The sequence below is a fragment of the Salvelinus namaycush genome, chromosome 6 (assembly GCF_016432855.1).
Source record: "Salvelinus namaycush isolate Seneca chromosome 6, SaNama_1.0, whole genome shotgun sequence".
Classification (NCBI taxonomy): Eukaryota; Metazoa; Chordata; class Actinopteri; order Salmoniformes; family Salmonidae; genus Salvelinus; species Salvelinus namaycush.
In genome coordinates this window covers 36,641,436-36,658,975 of record NC_052312.1, presented here as the reverse complement: position 1 = coordinate 36,658,975, position 17,540 = coordinate 36,641,436, and the positions used below count along the sequence as shown (strand labels likewise).

Here is a 17,540-nt window from a genome sequence, read left to right as displayed (position 1 = left end):
CATCCCTCTGATTGTAAGCGCTCAGCCTGGGGATACAGACAGGATGGCCTTCCTCTCTCACTCTCTCACTGAGAATCAGGTTCGCCTGAAAGGAGGGAGGGGTGATGTAATAGAAATTGAGCAAAGGAGAAGTGAACAAAGGAGAAGAGCAGTCGAGGATAGTCAATCAAAAATCTATTTGGTTTATTACAAGTTGCAACAGGGAGAAAACTCCAGCCCAGAAGCAGAGAACACATCTAACTGGCCTTCTCTGAGAACACCCTTATATCCTAATCAGCGTACAAATGTTCTGTAAACACCAGCCCGACAGGCTTGTAGGAAGTCAAAACAGAAGGCAGTGACTTTGTCAGCAGCTACAGAATCACATTGTTTCACACAATATAATAATAATCAGTGTATCCTCTGTCCTTGTACCTCCAGTCTGGCGTCAACCTTATCAGGAGTTATGAGTTTAATCCATAACATACAGCCTCTAGTCTAGTGACCATCAACCCGAGTGTTACAAACAGAACACTGGAAATCACGTTTGTTACACAAACTTCAAATATGCTAAACATTGTGTTGATCATTGTAAATTAAATATGAACTTTAGTCATCTTAAATATTCCCATTATACTGTAGCTGAGGTGCACCATACCTGGCTGGCTGGCACTCAGTGGGTGTGAGTTTCTCGTCTACTCGCCTCCCCTAGGCTGTCAATCACTCACTGTCTCTGGTCCTGGAGTTTGGGTCGATGTGACAATTAGCAAATTGTCATATACATACTGTATAAAACACAGTGCGCATTTCTGAGGAAAAGTGCATTGAAGCGCAGTCACTTATATTTGCCCATGAATGTTTACCTTGTAAATGTTTACCTTTATAGCCTTTTGTCCTGAAAAATACATCAACTATGATTAACTAGGCTATTATGAGATACATCAAACATGCATACTTGTGCAGACCAGGTGGGCACTGAAGTGGATGAAAACATTCTGAATGCCCTACTATTCAAAACCCAACGTATTGGGCATGGGTATGCAAAGGAGCTCTCCAGGAAGGGAAACAGGGCCTGGAAGTATGTGTCATCTCAAACCAGGTAAATGCCATATTGTCTGTTAGTACTCATCATAATATAACTAATTCCCATTGATTCAATAAAAAATCAGCACTGTAGGGTATTTCAGTTTGGGGACAATAAAGTTCCTCTTATATTAACTGAAACGCTAGATACAGTCGCTACCTACTGAGCACACACTGGTTGAATCAACGTTGTTTCAACGTCATTTGTCAACGTATTATGATGTGGAATCAGTGGAAAATACATTGGATTTGAAAAAAGTCATCAACCAGTACTGTCCATCTCATTTCAACCAGCGTTGTAAACATTGAAATTAGGGTAAAACTTTAACTTAAATACATTGACTTAACCTGACTAACAGGTTGCTACATCAATCATCTGATTTCAACATAATCATCAAAACTATGTATACGTTGAAATTGCGTTGAAAATTCCAGGTAGAAATGTAAAAAATATGTTTTATTTTATTCTGTTATATTGTGTGGTTGAAATGACGCTTCAGTAACCACCCCCTTTTGTGAGAAACCGGTAAATATTAATAGGCTACCTCGGGAGGCAGGTAGCCTAGTGTTTAGAGCTTTGGGCCAGTAAACGATATGCAATGTCTAAATCTGGATTCTCGACAGCTGTCACGACTTCCACCGAAGGTAGTTCCTCTCCCTGTTCAGTCGGCGGTCGGCGTCGCCGGTTTACTAGCCATCACCGATCCCTTTTTCCTTTTCTATTTGTTTTGTCTTTGGTTCTTTTCACACCTGGTTTCATTTTCCTTAATTTCTGTGTGTATATATTTACCCTGTTGCCTGCCTAGGTTTGTGCGGGATTATTCTTTTATTGTGATGTAGCTCGGTGAGGTTATGCCCTATTTCTTGTTTTCACAGATTTAATAAGAGTGTGTTATTGTCGGGGCTTTGCTTGTTCTTACGTGCGTTAGTACGGGTTCTCTGTTGTCGAGGGCGTTTTACTTTCGGATTCTGCCATACCTGTGTTGGTGGACTTGCCAATTAAAGTACGCTTCTCTGATATCTCTGCTCTCCTGCGCCTGACTCCTTCACCTACCTCATAACGCAACATTATCACAACAGCCTTCTCGCTGGTCACTGCATGAAGAATCATTAACACTCAGGGTGGGGACCGACTGCCAATCTCAGTATGTAGACCCATCATCTCATCATGGCAACCTTTTTAATTGTGGCAGGTAGACCTACATTTGCTGCAGAATAGTCTATGCTACAGTAATATAAAGACAGACTGTGCGTCTAATTTACACATCTCCATCTGGCTTTCGGGGATCACCTTATTTTTTTAATTGTAAAGATGTTTTTTTTATTGCAGTTGCAGAGTTTTAAAACTATTGTTGCTTCAAATCAATGCACTCTCTGCCAATCTTTCGCTCTTTCCATCAATTCTATTCAGATTGCATCCAAAATAAATAATCCTGTTCAAGATTAATACAGTGCATTTGGATAGTATTCAGACACCTTTTCCCAAAAAATTTTACATTACAGCCTTATTCTAAAATATATTTAAAAAAAATTCTCATCAATCTACACACAATAGCCCATGACAAAGCAACATGTTTTTGCTAATTTATTAAAAGAAATACCTTATTTACATAAGTATTTAGACCCTTTGCTGTGAGATTAAAAATTGAGCTCAGGAGCATCCTGTTTCCATTGATTATCCTTGAGATGTTTCTACAACTTGATTGGAGTCCACCTGTGGTAAATTCAATTTATTGGGCATAATTTGGAAAGGCACACACCTGTCCCTCAACTGCAGTGTATGATATACCATTCTGTAGCTCTGAGTCTCTACTTTTATCCAATGTAAAAAAAAAAAAAAAAAGACAATTTCAAATGTTGCTACATAAGACCGAATCGAGGAGGTTGGGCACATATGAGAGGTAATGCACCTCAGTGAAAACAATTCTACCATCCAGATGCCTACCTCTTTGTACCCTGCTTAAATTTGGAAACAAGGCGTGTCCGCTTCAGTGACTATCATTTCAACACATTTACACATTGATCAGCTTCCATACTCATTGGGGTAGACTACCTAAATAAAATTGAATAGTTGAAAGTAACTCCTAATTGTTCTTACGCAAGCTGTATGTGAAAGTACATTCGGAGTGAGGTTAGGTTTATGCTAATATGGATCAAATTGTTTGGCTAGCTAAACAACAACTGTAACAATGTATTTAAGAGGCAACAAGTGCTCATTGTGCAACTGTATTTATGTTTTCAATAAACATTAGAGATTAAATATAGTTGACATGTCAACAATCTAAGCCAACCCCGTCTGTTTTGCCCCATAGTTGAACATGGGTTGGTTGTTAAACAACCAACCCGTCTATTGACTAGATCACACATTAAACATCTCCAAACACTCCATACTCAGTCCATTAGGTAGCAAACATGGGTGTATTCACTAGGAACTCAATTGAAACAAACGGAACGAAACAGGGAGGGACCTACCTGAATTTGTCCAATATAAACTCTTAATTTTGTTGCAAAATGTTTTGGACTAATGATTACACCCCTTGATTAGAAGCATGTGACCCTATTTAACATGTGCTGGGAGAGAAAGTCCCCACCCCGATTTAAGTTTGTTGAGATGCAAGACAAATTTCCCGAATTGGACACCTAATAAGGAATTATAAAAAAATATATAAGAGACTAACTGAACATTGAGTTAATGCAACATTGAATTACACTCGATCGGCTTGTGCGTGGCTTAATGCATGAGGCAATACAGAGGTGCCTACTCACTGAATCAATGGAGCTAGCTGCAAAATATGCACAACAGCTGGGGGCTGTATCAAGAGTGCACAGTGCAGCAGCAGTACAGGATAGAAAAAAGGGGGCACCATGGAAAGCAGGGCCATCACCCATCTGAATGCTGGGCAAAGAAGCTGACATGATGCCATTGTGAAAAGAAAGGACACATTGAGCGAGCTTGTAAAAGAAATAGAGAGAAACCAGCGAAACAGCTATAAGGAAATATCTGGAAAAGGAAACAGCCAGCTGCACCCCAAGAAGAACCACCATGCTTATAGCATGTAAGCAGGACCAGTCAATCAACAGGGACACAGAGACTGTAGAGGAGCTACCAATCAAGGTATTGACAGTAAAAGGAGACTCTACAGCCAACGGTATCACAACACCATTGGGAGGACAGCCAATAAAAAAGGCAGAGGTCCTGTGCTGGTGGAACTAAACTGACAAAAAGCCTGTACTCCCCATCTATGTGGTCAAAGCGCTGATGGGCCAGCCATGGTTTGAAAAGATTTGTCTGGACGAAGGTGAATGCAGTGTCAGTTGAAGAAACAGGGTCATCAGCTGTGCTGACTCGACATGAAGCTGTTTTTAAGGATGAACTGGGAAGTATGAACTGGGAAGTATGAACAAGATTTCAGTGAAACTATAGCTCAAGCCAGTCTCTCAGCCAAAGTTCATGAAGGTCAGAAAAGTTCCAGAATTATGCCGTCAAACCGAAGGTGAATTCTGACATACAATGGATGGTCAATATTGGAATCCTAGGGACGGTCCCACACAGTGAGTGGGCCACACCTTTAGTCCATGTGATCAAGCGTGATGGCTCTGTTCACCTGTGTGGAGATTTCAAGGTGACCATTAATTCTGTACTGATGGTGAAAAAATACCCACTTCTGATTATCCAGGAACTATGCGTAGGGTTGGCTGGTGGAAATAAATTCAGCAAGATTGATCTCAACAATGCCTTCCTTAACTTCTCTAGGGTATGTGGGACGGTAGCATCCCACCTCGCCAACAGCCAGTGAAACTGCAGGGCGCCAAATTCAAAACAACAGAAATCCCATAATTTAAATTCCTCAAAGTATTTTACACCATTTTAAAGATACACTTGTTGTAAATATCCAATTTCAAAAAGGTTTTACGACGAAAGCACACCAAACGATTATGTTAGGTATGAGCCAAGTCACAGAAAAAGACTGCCATTTTTCCAGCCAAAGAGAGCAGTAACAAAAAGCAGAAATAGAGATAAAATTAATCACTAGCCTTTGATGATCTTCATCAGATGACACTCATAGGACTTCATGTTACACAATACATGTATGTTTTGTTCGGTAAAGTTCATATTTATATCCAAAAATCTGAGTTTAGACGGGACGCTACTGTCTCACTTGGCAAAAAGACTGAGAAAATGCAGAGCGCCAAATTAAAATTAATTACTATAAAATCAAACTTTCATTAAATCACACATGAAAGATACCAAATTAAAGCTACACTGGTTGTGAATCCAGCCAACATGTCAGAATACAAATAAGCTTTTCGGCGAAAGCATACGATGCTATTATCTGAGGATAGCACCATTGTAAACAAAGAGAGATACTCATATTTCAACCCACAAAACGCAGAAATAAAAATATAATTCATGCCTTACCTTTGACGAGAAGCTGTTGTTGAAACTCCAATATGTCCCATAAACATCACAAATGGTCCTTTTGTTCGATTAATTCCGTCGATATATATCCAAAATATCCATTTATTTGGCGCGTTTCATCCAGAAAAACACAGGTTCCAACTTGCTCAAACGTGACGACAAAATATCTCAAAGGTTACCTGTAAACTTTGGCAAAAAAATTCAAACTACTTTTGTAATACAACTTTAGGTATTTTTTAACGTTAATAATCGATACATTTGAAGACGGGATGATCTGTGTTTGGATGAAAAGCGAGCAAAGAAGTTATTTAGTCTGTCTGGGAGCAAGACATCCTGGTCCGCGACGGGGCTGGTTTTCTTTTTGTAATCCGTGATTGACTGTAGACCCTGCCACATACCTCTTGTGTCTGAGCCGTTGAATTGCAACTCTACTTTGTCTCTATACTGACGCTTAGCTTGTTTGATTGCCTTGATTGCGGAGGGAATAGCTACACTGTTTGTATTCGGTCATGTTTCCGGTCACCTTGCCCTGGTTAAACGCAGTGGTTCGAGCTTTCAGTTTCACGCGAATACTGCCATCAATCCACGGTTTCTGGTTTGAAAGTCTGTCATTCTCTGGATGAAGTCATGCTGGATTGACAGCATGGCCAATGCATTTAACATTTTCTAGCCTACGGAGTTGAGAATTAAGGTTTTTATCCATTTAAGTGGGGAAAAGTTTCTCCCTGACTTGTGATGAGGATTTTGAGAAGAGTCTGCAGGTGGTTCTCATAGAGTGATTACAATAAAGAAGTGCTGTCTTTCCAGTGTGCAGCTCAGGATCCCAGTAGACAGTGAACAGCTCCCTTTTCAACTTCTCCTGGTTGCCCACAGGTCATAGCTTGGTAACACACTGGAGTTCTGCGGTCGGAAAGAAATCCTTCAGTAGCGTTTGGACACCACATACATTACCACTCATCAGCGATGCCTTGTTGTAGGTTTGTGCAAACAGCTTCTCCTTGACATTCAGTTGCGCTAGGACTTGTTTGATGGTGTTGGAGAGGCCAACACCAGTTTTGTACCTCTACATAAACCTCTCACACACACTGTTGTCTGGTAACATATAGCACAGCACTATTACCATCTGTGATTTACAGGAGACGTCAGTTGTCTCGTCTGCTTGTACAGACGCAAAAGGAGTCTCAGACACCTCCTTAGCTATAGCTTCTCTGTACACGTCATACATACAATCCAAAAGTTAGTATTGGATCATGCTTGATGTGCCCTTAAAAATTGGTTGATCGTCATAGTGCCTTTGTTGCCTGTAATCTCCTTCACGCATGGTCTCAAAATACACCTGAAAATGCCTGGATTCAAGGTGTCGGCCGATTCGTCATGGCCCCACAGTGCTATCTCACAATTGCCACACAATTTAATGAATGCTATAATTCTGGCAAGCACCTACCTATTCTCCTCCGTTTGTTGGTTGTGGAGGTTGATGGCTCGTCTATCTGCGGAGTATAGCTGAGCCACGTTTAATTTATTTTAAATCCTTAAACCCAGACTTGGACCGCACACCCTCTCCACCTGAATAGCAGGCAGGGGAAGCAAAATAGTAATTGCTTTGCAACGCTAGCACTGCTTCCTTCCAAACCACTCATTGTTGAATTTGCGACTTGTTGTGTAATGTTTATGTCCAATGGCTGATGAGCACAGAGACGTTTTATCTCTAATTTCACTTCACATGACAAGGATTGAAAAGGATTTGCCAGTAGATTGTAGACTTGATTCATGGTGGTGACTGCTAGCTTGCTAGCTAAGATTTTGAAAGTATGATGTTGACATGATCAGTCCAATCAAAGCTACTTTAGATGTAACGTGATTTGACGTCATTTTATTTGTGGCCAATGACCGTGAGACTTCTTGGATGGGCGCTTCTAATGTAACTCTATGGCAGCACCAAAGGGGATTGAATTTTCGAGCTGTCCCCATAGATTTTGCGGTGACATAGTGTCCAAATGAGTGACAGAACACTGAGCCAATCACGGCGCAACTAGAGAACATTACCAATCCCTACGCTCTGTATTTCCGCTGGCTGCCCTACCACCACAGAAAGCACTGATCTAGGCTGAAACACCTGCATTTTGGAGCTGCCTTAATCAAGAAAGCAAAAAAGAGACCATATTTGTATGCAGCTTTATTAACTCAATATAAAATTTTTTACATTGTTTGCCAACTGATATGTGACACGTATTAATGCCAAAATAACATGCAAAACAGGCACAAAAATATATATATACAGTACCAGTCAAGTTTGGACATTCCTACTCATTCAAGAGTTTTTCTTTATTTTAACTTTTTTCTACATTGTAGAATATAGTGAAGACATCCAAACTATGAAATAACACATATGGAATAATGTAGTAACCAAAAAAGTGTTAAACAAATCAAAATATATTTTATATTTGAGATTCTTCAAAGTAGCCACCCTTTGCCTTAATGACAGCTTTGCACACTCTTGGTATTCTCTCAACCAGCTTCATGAGGTAGTCACCTGGAATGCATTTAAATTAACAGGTGTGCCTTGTTAAAAGTACATTTGTGGAATTATTTCTTTCTTAATGCGTTTGAGCCAATCAGTTGTGTTGTGATAAGGTAGGAGTGGTATACAGAAGATAGCCCTATTTGGTAAAAGGCAAAGTCCATATTAAAGGACACCAATAAGAAGAAGAGATTTGCTTTGACCAATAAACATGAGTAATGGATATTAGACCGGTATTAGACTGGCCTTCACAATGACCTGATCTCAACCCAATCGAGATGGTTTGGGATGAGTTGGTGGGGGTATGTGGGAACTCCTTCAAGACTGTTAGAAAATCATTCCAGGTGAAGCTGTTTTAGAGAATGCCAAGAGTGTGCAAAGCTGTCATCAAGGCAACGGGTGGCTACTTTGAAGAATCTCAAATATACAATATATTTTGATTTGTTTAACACTTTTTTAGTTACTAAATGAGTCCATGTGTTATTTCATAGTTTTGATGTCTTCACTATTATTCTACAATGTAGAACATATCAAAAATAAAGAAAAACCCTTGAAAGAGTAGGTGTGTCCAAACCTTTGACTGGTACTGTATATGTTATATTTTTTAGCTAAAAGGGGGGGGGGGGGGCACAAACACCTGCCCTGAATGACGCGTCGCCACTGTGTACAACCAACAGCTCACTAAGATCACAGTCATCTCACTGCTGACTAAGATAGGATTTTCAAAGCATGATGAATAATGCTGTGTTCATAACAAAGTGGGAAGGTTGTAATTACCTGCTGTGAAATCATAAATACCAGTTGGATGCATTCACAGTGCTTTGAACTCACTGAGAAACGCCGATTGGCTAATGGCCAACAAGTTGCGTCAACCAAACTATGAGTACAGCTATCATGTTTGTTAAATTATAATGTTATAATGTTCATATTTCTAGATAGATTTTTGTAAAGAATGTTTTGTTGTTGCATTGAATCTGCTGAAAATGCTGTTAAAAAAGTAATTTCCTTAGTAGGTGACGTCAGAGGTCAGCATGTGGGAGAAGTCGGAGCTCAGGGAAGATAGACGAGTTTCCCACTAGTAATTACCAGTTGGAGGGACGTTCAAGTGGACTTTTACCAGTCGTATGTGGTAAATACCACCTTCCCACTTGTATTGTCTCTGGTAGGCCTAACTATCTCAGTGTATCAGAAGTCTTTAATCAGATTCTGTATGTTCCAGTGCTGCCCACTGCACTCCTGAATGATGAGCTGGTAGGGAGTGTCCTCCCCTGGGGCAATCTCCAGACATCTCTTTGTCTGTCTGTTCTGGATGGCTTTTCCCTGTAAAACACAGCAGCATTCTACTGTACAGCATCACAATAATAAATAAAAAAGTCAAAGACATCAACGTTGTTTCCAACAATTTATAAGCATCAACTTCCCTAAATCATGTTAGAGTGCTTACCTGTTGGAAGTCCCAGAGCATGTGGAATCCCTTCTGCTTGTTCACCTTGCACTCATACAGTCCTGGGGTTCGAGTGCCAGTGTCCACCAGACAGCGATTACTGTCGTACTTATGAGACTTGATGCCTCCAATGTAGATCTCCCCACTGGCTCGATGATAACAGTTCTGGACAGAGAGTATAGATATTTAGGCTTTTCTGAGTCTGTGGTATTGATAGTACTTTCCATTGTGGCATGGATTGAATCGCAAGTCTGCCATGGGATGAACCATATTATACATCTAGTTAAATTCTAAGGTACTAAGCAATGTTTCTACAAACCTGTGGACCAAAATAATGGCATCCATATAAAATAGGTGTGTTCCCCGGAACTGGGCCTTGATCTATACAGAGATCCGTCTTCTGGTCATTGACCAGCTGTTGATTTTATAGACAGAGATTAAACGGTTATAAAAGTGCAGATTCCTATCCTGATTTATGACCCTGCATCCTATTGACAAAAGGATGCCCTGCATGCCACTAAACACAGTCTGTGAGGAAAAAGTTCCAGAAACTGTAACATTTTAGCATCACTCACAACTCCATAACCAAGCAAGTCACCCAGGGGCTCTAACATGGGATACACGTTATCCAGATACCACTGGAAGGGTTTGCAGTTCAGCCTCTTTCTCAACTTCTTCCTCTCTGAAACATCCCCAATGTCTATGCCATGATTCTGTGGTGAGAAAGAAGATTTCTAAATCAGAAACACAGGCCATGTGAGCAATCCACCTACTATCCACTTTTGCTTACCCCCAAAACTCACGCCCTGACCAAATAACACATACCAAACAACAGAAAACAGGTCAGGAACGTGACACTTACCGCCATCATTTTACATAGATCCTATGATCTTTATTATGGCATTGAGTAATAGACCATTTTTTAAATAATATTGACTGTGTAGTCTACTTATTTTCAAACACAAGGCATGCAAAACAGCAATCATTGCTATTCTATAGGAGCAGCTGAACAAAACCTACTTTTTGATTGGTTTGTTGTGTACAGTACCTTCAGTGGGATGTTCCAGGCAATGTTGACATTATGTTTGTAGTCATCCATCCAGACCTCAGCCACCCTCAGAGCATTCCTCTTCATTGTAATGCTCAGGTCGGGGAGATAGGGTTTATGGGCCCTCTCGATGTGGGCTATTTTAGAACAAGGTATGACCTCGACACTTCCACCACATAGCCACACCTAGACACACCAAACACCAAGAGAGAAGGAAGAGTTTAATGATATGGACTGAAGTGTCTGGATGTTGGATGTAGATTGGTTTGTTCAGACTGAATGACTCAAGAACAGAAAGTAATTCTGCAAACACGAGTCTGCTATGATTTCAAACATTCATTTAGAAACTGTAGCAGAAGGGCTTACCCGGATACCCAGTTCAACATTTTCACCTCCATAGATCTTCATACCACCATCCAGAGCACCAATTTCCCCAAAGAACAGGCGATCAACCACTAGTGTGCCCATAATGGAGGGGCTCCTGACAAACATACAGGACAAATCATGGTCAATTCCACATTGGGAGAAGTGACATTCATTTTAATGAATAGATAACGCAAAATAATAATCCAGTTGTAAATATTAGGTAAGATTTTCCTCCCAATGCTGTGCTTTCCTTATCGTCTATTCAAACAGATTTGTGAAACTGGACTATCATCCGATGATGAAATCACGAACAACTCACTTTCCTGGCTGTGACTCGTCTTTCAAGGCATACCACTCAGGTCTGAAGGACTCATACATACACCACAGGGCCCAGTCAAAGGCATCTGCAGCAGGCCCATAGCGTGTGACGGTCAAGTCATCGAAATGGACTTTGTCAAACACCGGTGTCAACACCAACGTGCGGTCCTCCTTTATGCGAGCTAACAGAGGCTCAGCCCTGTTCACACAAACACAGAGTCAAAACACCATTTTGAGGGGGGGGTTCAAAAAGTCTCACTGCGATATTTCATTTAGACTACCATTCCACATGGACCTCTATGTGGGCATCCAAGATGGCCAACACATCTCCTGTAGCTTCCCTCCACCCTGAGAGGCGGGCCTGTGTGAGACCGAGCTGCTCTGAGTGTCTCACTCTCTTCACCAGGCCGGGACGCTCTTCATGGATGAAGCTGATGTAGGCATCCAACTTCTCCTTTAGATCCTCTGTGAAAGCAGACACTTTGCAAATCAGTGATACACTAACGAAAGTTGAACGCCACACCTACGTTCAATCTAAATGTTACCAAATATACTTTGAAATGTTTCTATGCGGTGAGAAGCATTGACCAATTAGGCAAACCATTGGAGCTGTGGTCATCCACCAGTATGATGTCTTTGAGCAGGCGTTGGGGGGTCTTGTCTATGATGCTGCGGACGGCTCTCTTGATGATTGACAGGGCCTCGTCCAAGTAGATCAACACCACGCTGATGGTGGGCAGGTCATGGGGATACTGGTGATTAGCACATCTAACAGGCACAACAAAAACATTTGGTCCACCTCATATCATTCATTCACTTCACCAAAGCTGCTGTTTCACTCTTCAAGTTATTGTCAACTTCAATAGTCATTGCGAGAGCTTTGAATTATAAGGTTCTATCTGCATTTCTGTCAAAATGTATTTATTGACATAGACTTGTTCTGTTCAATGTTTTCTACCTATATAGTACTCTAAAACCCCAATCCATGTTGTTGAGTTTAAAATAATACATGATAAAAATTGCATCTTAGAATCATCTTTTTACAGGTAGAACCTTCTAGTTCTAAGGTCACAATTGCTCAAATTGAATTCACAGTGCTGAAGATGGAATTGACCTCGGATGGCCGCAATGCAACAGACTGTGGTTAGAATTCAGAAGTTTTCAGCGGATCCATCATTTGCTGTGTTGAGGTGGCGGAGAGATGAGGAAAATGATTTACTTAGGATCGCGAGTATCAGAGATTTCCCTGTTCAGGGGTAGTCTGTCACTCAGGAAGGCATTGTATCCATACATCTGAAACAGCCCCTCTGCTTCTTTCTGCTCCTCCTCTGAGAGCTCATCACCCCAGCTTGTAAACAGAGCTGAGTTGGGGTACACTTTCTTCACCACCTTCCTCTCCTTGACCTCGGGAGCCTTCACAGCCTGCCCCTCTTTCAGACTGATCCCGTCGTTGATTGTCTTCACTGTGGACACACATGACAGCTGTTCATCACATTGTAATAAATGTTTTAAGGCTGCCAGAATCAACATGAGTCACTCCTTTTGATACAAACAGAGCATGATCTCATTTAAAATCAAATCAAATCAAACTTTATTTGTCACATGCGCCGAATACAACAGGTATGAATACAACAGGTACAACCTCACCATGAAATGCTAACTTACAAGCCCTTAACCAACAATGCAGTTCAAGAAAGAGTTAAGAAAATATTTACCAAATAAACTAAAGTAAAAAATAATAAAAAGTAACACAATAAAATAGCAGTAACGAGGCTATTTACAGGGGATACCGGTACTGGGTGAATGTGCGGGGATACAGGTTAGTCGAGGTAATTTGTATATGTAGGTAGGGGTAAAGTGACTATGCATAGATAATAAACAGTGAGTAGCAGCAGTGTAAAAACAAATGGGGGGGGGGGTCAATGTAAATAGTCCGGGTGGCCATTTGATTAATTGTTCAGCAGTCTTATGGCTTGGGGGTAGAAGCTGTTAAGGAGTCTTTTGGTCCTAGACTTGGCTCTCGGGAACCGCTTGCCGTGCGGTAGCAGAGAGAACAGTCTTTGACTTGGGTGACTGGAGTCTTTGCACATTTTTTGGTCTTTCCTCTGACACCACCTAGTATATAGGTCCTGGATGGCAGAAAGCTTGGCCCCAGTGATGTACTGGGCCATACTCACTATACTCTTTAGCGCCTTACAATCAGATGCCGAGAATTTGCCATTCCTGGTGGTGATGCAACTGGTCAGGATGCTCTCGATGGTGCAGCCATATACATTTCTGATGATCTGGGGACCTATGCCAATGTGACAATCTTTTCAGTCTCCTGAGGGGGAAACGGTGTTGTCGTGCCCTCTTCACGACTGTCTTGGTGTGTTTGGACAATGATAGTTCGTTGGTGATGTGGACACCAAGGAACTTGAAACTCTTGACCCGCTCCACTACAGCCCTGTTGATGTAGTCCACGATCAGCTCTTTTGTCTTGCTCACATTGAGGGAGAGGTTGTTGTCCTGGCACCACACTGCCAGGTCTCTGACCTCCTCCCTATAGGCTGTCTCATCATTGTCGGTAATTAGGCCTACCACTGTTGTATCGTCAGCAAACTTAATGATGGTGTTGGAGTCGTGTTTGGCCACGCAGTCATGGGTGAACAGGGAGTACAGTAGGGGACTAGGCACGCACCCCCGAGGGGCGCCTGTGTTGAGGATCAGCATGGCAGACGTGTTGTTGCCTACCCTTACCACCTGGGGGAGGCCCGTCAGAAAGTCCAGGATCCAGTTGCAGAGGGAGGTGTTTAGTCCCAGGGTCCTTAGCTTAGTGATGAGCTTTGTGGGCGCTATGGTGTTGAACGCTGAGTTGTAGTCAATGAACAGTATTCTCACATAGGTCTTCCTTTTGTCCAGATGGGAAAGGGCAGTGTGGAGTGCGTAATCTGTGGATTTGTTGGGGCGGTATGCAAATTATATTGGGTCTAGGGTATCCGGGATGATGCTGTTGATGTGAGCCATGACCAGCCTTTCAAAGCACTTTATGGCTACCAACGTGAGTCGATTATAAAGGCATTTAGCTCGTCTCGTAGGCTCGCGTCACTGGGCAGCTCACGGCTGGGTTTCCCTTTGTAGTCCGTAATAGTTTTCAAGCCCTGCCACATCTGACGAGCGTCAGAGCTGGTGTAGTAGGATTCAATCTTAATCCTGTATCGACGCTTTGCCTGTTTCATGGTTCGTCTTATTAGTGTCCCGCTCCTTGAAAGCGGCAGCTCTAGCCTTTAGTTCGATGCAGATGTTGCCTTTAATCCATGGCTTCTGGTTGGGATATGTACGTACAGTCACTGTGGGTACGACGTCGTCAATGCACTTATTGATGAAGCCGATGACTGAGGTGGTATACTCCTCAATGCCATTGGATGAATCCCGGAACATAATCCAGTCTGTGCTCGCAAAACTGTCCTGTAGTGTAACATGTGCGTCATCTGACCACTTCCGTATTGAGCAAGTCACTGGTACTTCCTGCTTTAGTTTTTGCTTGTAAACAGGAATCAGGAGGATAGAATTATGGTCAGATTTGCCAAATGGAGGGTGAGGGAGAGCTTTGTATGCGGCTCTGTGTGGAGTAAAGGTGGTCTAGAGTTCTTTTTCCTCTGGTTGCACATGTGACATGCTGGTAGAAATTGGGTAAAATGGATTTAAGTTTGCCTGTATTAAAACCTCTACCGACCCCCCCTCCCGGATCCGGGATCCTCCTCATCAGAAACGCTGACTAGCATAGCCTAGCCTAGCGCCACAGGGATATCATATAATATAATTTCATGAAATCACAAGTCCAATGCAGCAAATGAAAGATAAACATCTTGTGAATCCATCCAACAGAAATTTTAGACAGCCACGTAATCTAACAGAAAAACTCATCATAAACTTTGCTGAAAAATACAAGTTGCATATATAATTAAAGATACACTGGTTCTTAATGCAACCGCTGTGTTAGATTTAAAAAAATGACTTTAGTACAAAGCACAGCATGCAATAATCTGAGACAGCGCTCAGCCATTCTCCGCCATGTTGGAGTCCAAAGAGTCTACAAAAATACGAAATAACATCATAAATATTCCCTTACCTTTGATGATCTTTCATCAGAATGCAGTGCCAGGAATCCTAGTTCCACAATAAATCGTTGTTTTGTTTTAGAATGTCCATTTCTTCTGTCGAATTAGCAACTTTGGCTAGCATGGTGTAACTCACGTGTCCATGAAGATTTTACGCATGAACAAAAAATTCAAAAAGTCATAATAATAGTCGAATAAACTGGTCAAACTCAGTTGATAATCCATCTTTAGGATGTTTTTCAGAAATATATTCAATAACGTCCCAGACGGAGCATTTCTTCGTGTCTACCTAACGCATTGCAGAAAACGATATGACAAACCCAAGTGCGTAGCCAGGTACTACCAATATGGCTGACCTCTCACTCCAACGAGTCCCATCCGGACCCAGAAAAGGCTAGAGACTTCATTCCACGTTCTACTGCCTGTTGACATCTAGTGGAAGGCGTATGAAGTGCATACAGATCCATAAATACAAGGCAATTGAATAGGCAATGCCTTTCACAGAGACCCATTTCAGAATTTTCACTTCCTGTTTGGAAGTTTGCCTGCCAAATGAGTTCTGTTTTACTCACAGATATAATTCAAACAGTTTTAGAAACTTCAGAGTGTTTTCTATCCAATAGTAATAATAATATGCATATCATATGATCTAGGACAGAGTACGAGGCCGTTTAAATTGGGCACGATTTTATTCAGAAGTGAAAATGGCGCCCCCTATTTCCAGTCCCCGGCCACTAGGAGCGCCGCTTCTGGATGAGCATTTTCTAGTTTACTTATGGCCTTATACTGCTCGTTGAGTGCGGCCTTAGTGCCAGCATCGGTTTGTGGTGGTAAATAGACGGTTATGAATAATGAGAACTCTCTTAGTAGATAGTGTGGTCTACAGCTTATCATAAGGTTCTCTACCTCAGGCGAGCAATTCCTTGAGACTTCTTTAGTATTAGACATCGCGCACCAGCATTTATTGACAAAAAGACACACACCGCTGCCCCTCGTCTTACCAGACGTAGGTTCTCTGTCCTGCCGATGCATGGAAAATCCCGCCAGCTCTATATTATCCGTTTTTACAGTTTTTAACGTTCTGTTGGTAGGATAGTCTTGATCGTATATCATCCATTTTGTTTTCCAATGATTGCACGTTGGCCAATAGAACAGATGGTAGTGGAGGTTTACTCACTCACCTACAAATTCACAGAAGGCTGCCCGACCTCTGCCCCCTTTTTCTCCTTTTCTTCACGCAAATTACTGGGACTTGGACTCGTTTCCGAGAAAGCAGTGTATCCTTCGAGTCAGACTTGTTACAGAAAAAAACTTAGTTCAGTTCGAGGTGAGTTATCACTGTTCTGATGTCCAAAAGTTATTTTTGGTCATAAGAGACGGTAGCAGCAACATTATGTACAAAATAAGTAAAGAAATACGTTTCAAACAACACAGAAAAACGAACAAAATAGCACAGTTGGTTAGGAGCTTCAGTCACTGTTTGCATGTGTGTTTTAAAAAAAGATTAACAATGTTTGCTCTGCCTTGGAGAATTACCTTGAAGTAACTGATGGTAGATCAAAATGTAACAAATGTTGTTCAGCAAGCAACAGTATACAGGATTAAAGAACAATCTAAAATTATTATGGGCATATTTTATTTAATCCTTTATTAGTTTATTTAAACCCTTTAATTAACTGGGTACAAATTCCCTTTTACAATAATCACTGTGAAGTGTGAAATAACTTTCTGGGATCAACTCTACATGTAGGTTTAGGCTAGATTCTAATGTATTCTCAAATCCTCCCCTCTAAATCTGCCCTACCATCTAGAACAGTGGCAGACTGCAGTCCAGGTACAGTACGTGGACAGAGCTACTGCCATTTCCCTTCCAGGTAAGTCACAGTTAAATGAAGGAGATTGAGACTTACACAGCTTCTCGATGTGAGCCTCCATCTTCTCCAGCCTCTTGAGCATGTTCTGGCCCCTGGACGAGTCATTCTGATGGGCCCTCTGCAGTCTCTCCCCATGAGAATGAACCTCCCGCTTAATGGATGTGATGTAGAGTATTCCAGCAGCCATGGCCAGCAAAGGGGCCAGCCCTCGGACCCAGCCTAGCCGCATCATCCCTCTGAGTGTAAGCGCTCAGTCTGGGGATACAGACAGGATGGCCTTCCTCTTTCACTCTCTCACTGAGAATCAGGTTCGCCTGAAAGGAGGGAGGGGTGATGTAATAGAAATTGAACAAAGGAGAAGTGAACAAAGGAGAAGAGACAAAGGAG

At 41.8% G+C, this 17,540-nt stretch overlaps 1 protein-coding gene across 1 annotated transcript; it reads right to left on the bottom strand.

Moving 5' to 3' along the window:
* Nucleotides 1-9,188: 9,188 nt before the first annotated feature.
* LOC120049100 (probable polypeptide N-acetylgalactosaminyltransferase 8) lies at nt 9,189-17,340 on the bottom strand. The gene is made up of 11 exons (XM_038995343.1): nt 17,190-17,340; nt 12,399-12,642; nt 11,781-11,947; nt 11,461-11,644; nt 11,181-11,378; nt 10,862-10,976; nt 10,496-10,681; nt 10,023-10,160; nt 9,767-9,862; nt 9,448-9,612; nt 9,189-9,323 (listed from the first exon to the last, which is right to left on the bottom strand). The coding sequence occupies exons 1-11, from the start codon at nt 17,338-17,340 to the stop codon at nt 9,189-9,191; spliced, it is 1,779 nt and encodes a 592-aa protein (XP_038851271.1).
* Between the last annotated feature and the right edge of the window lie 200 nt (nt 17,341-17,540).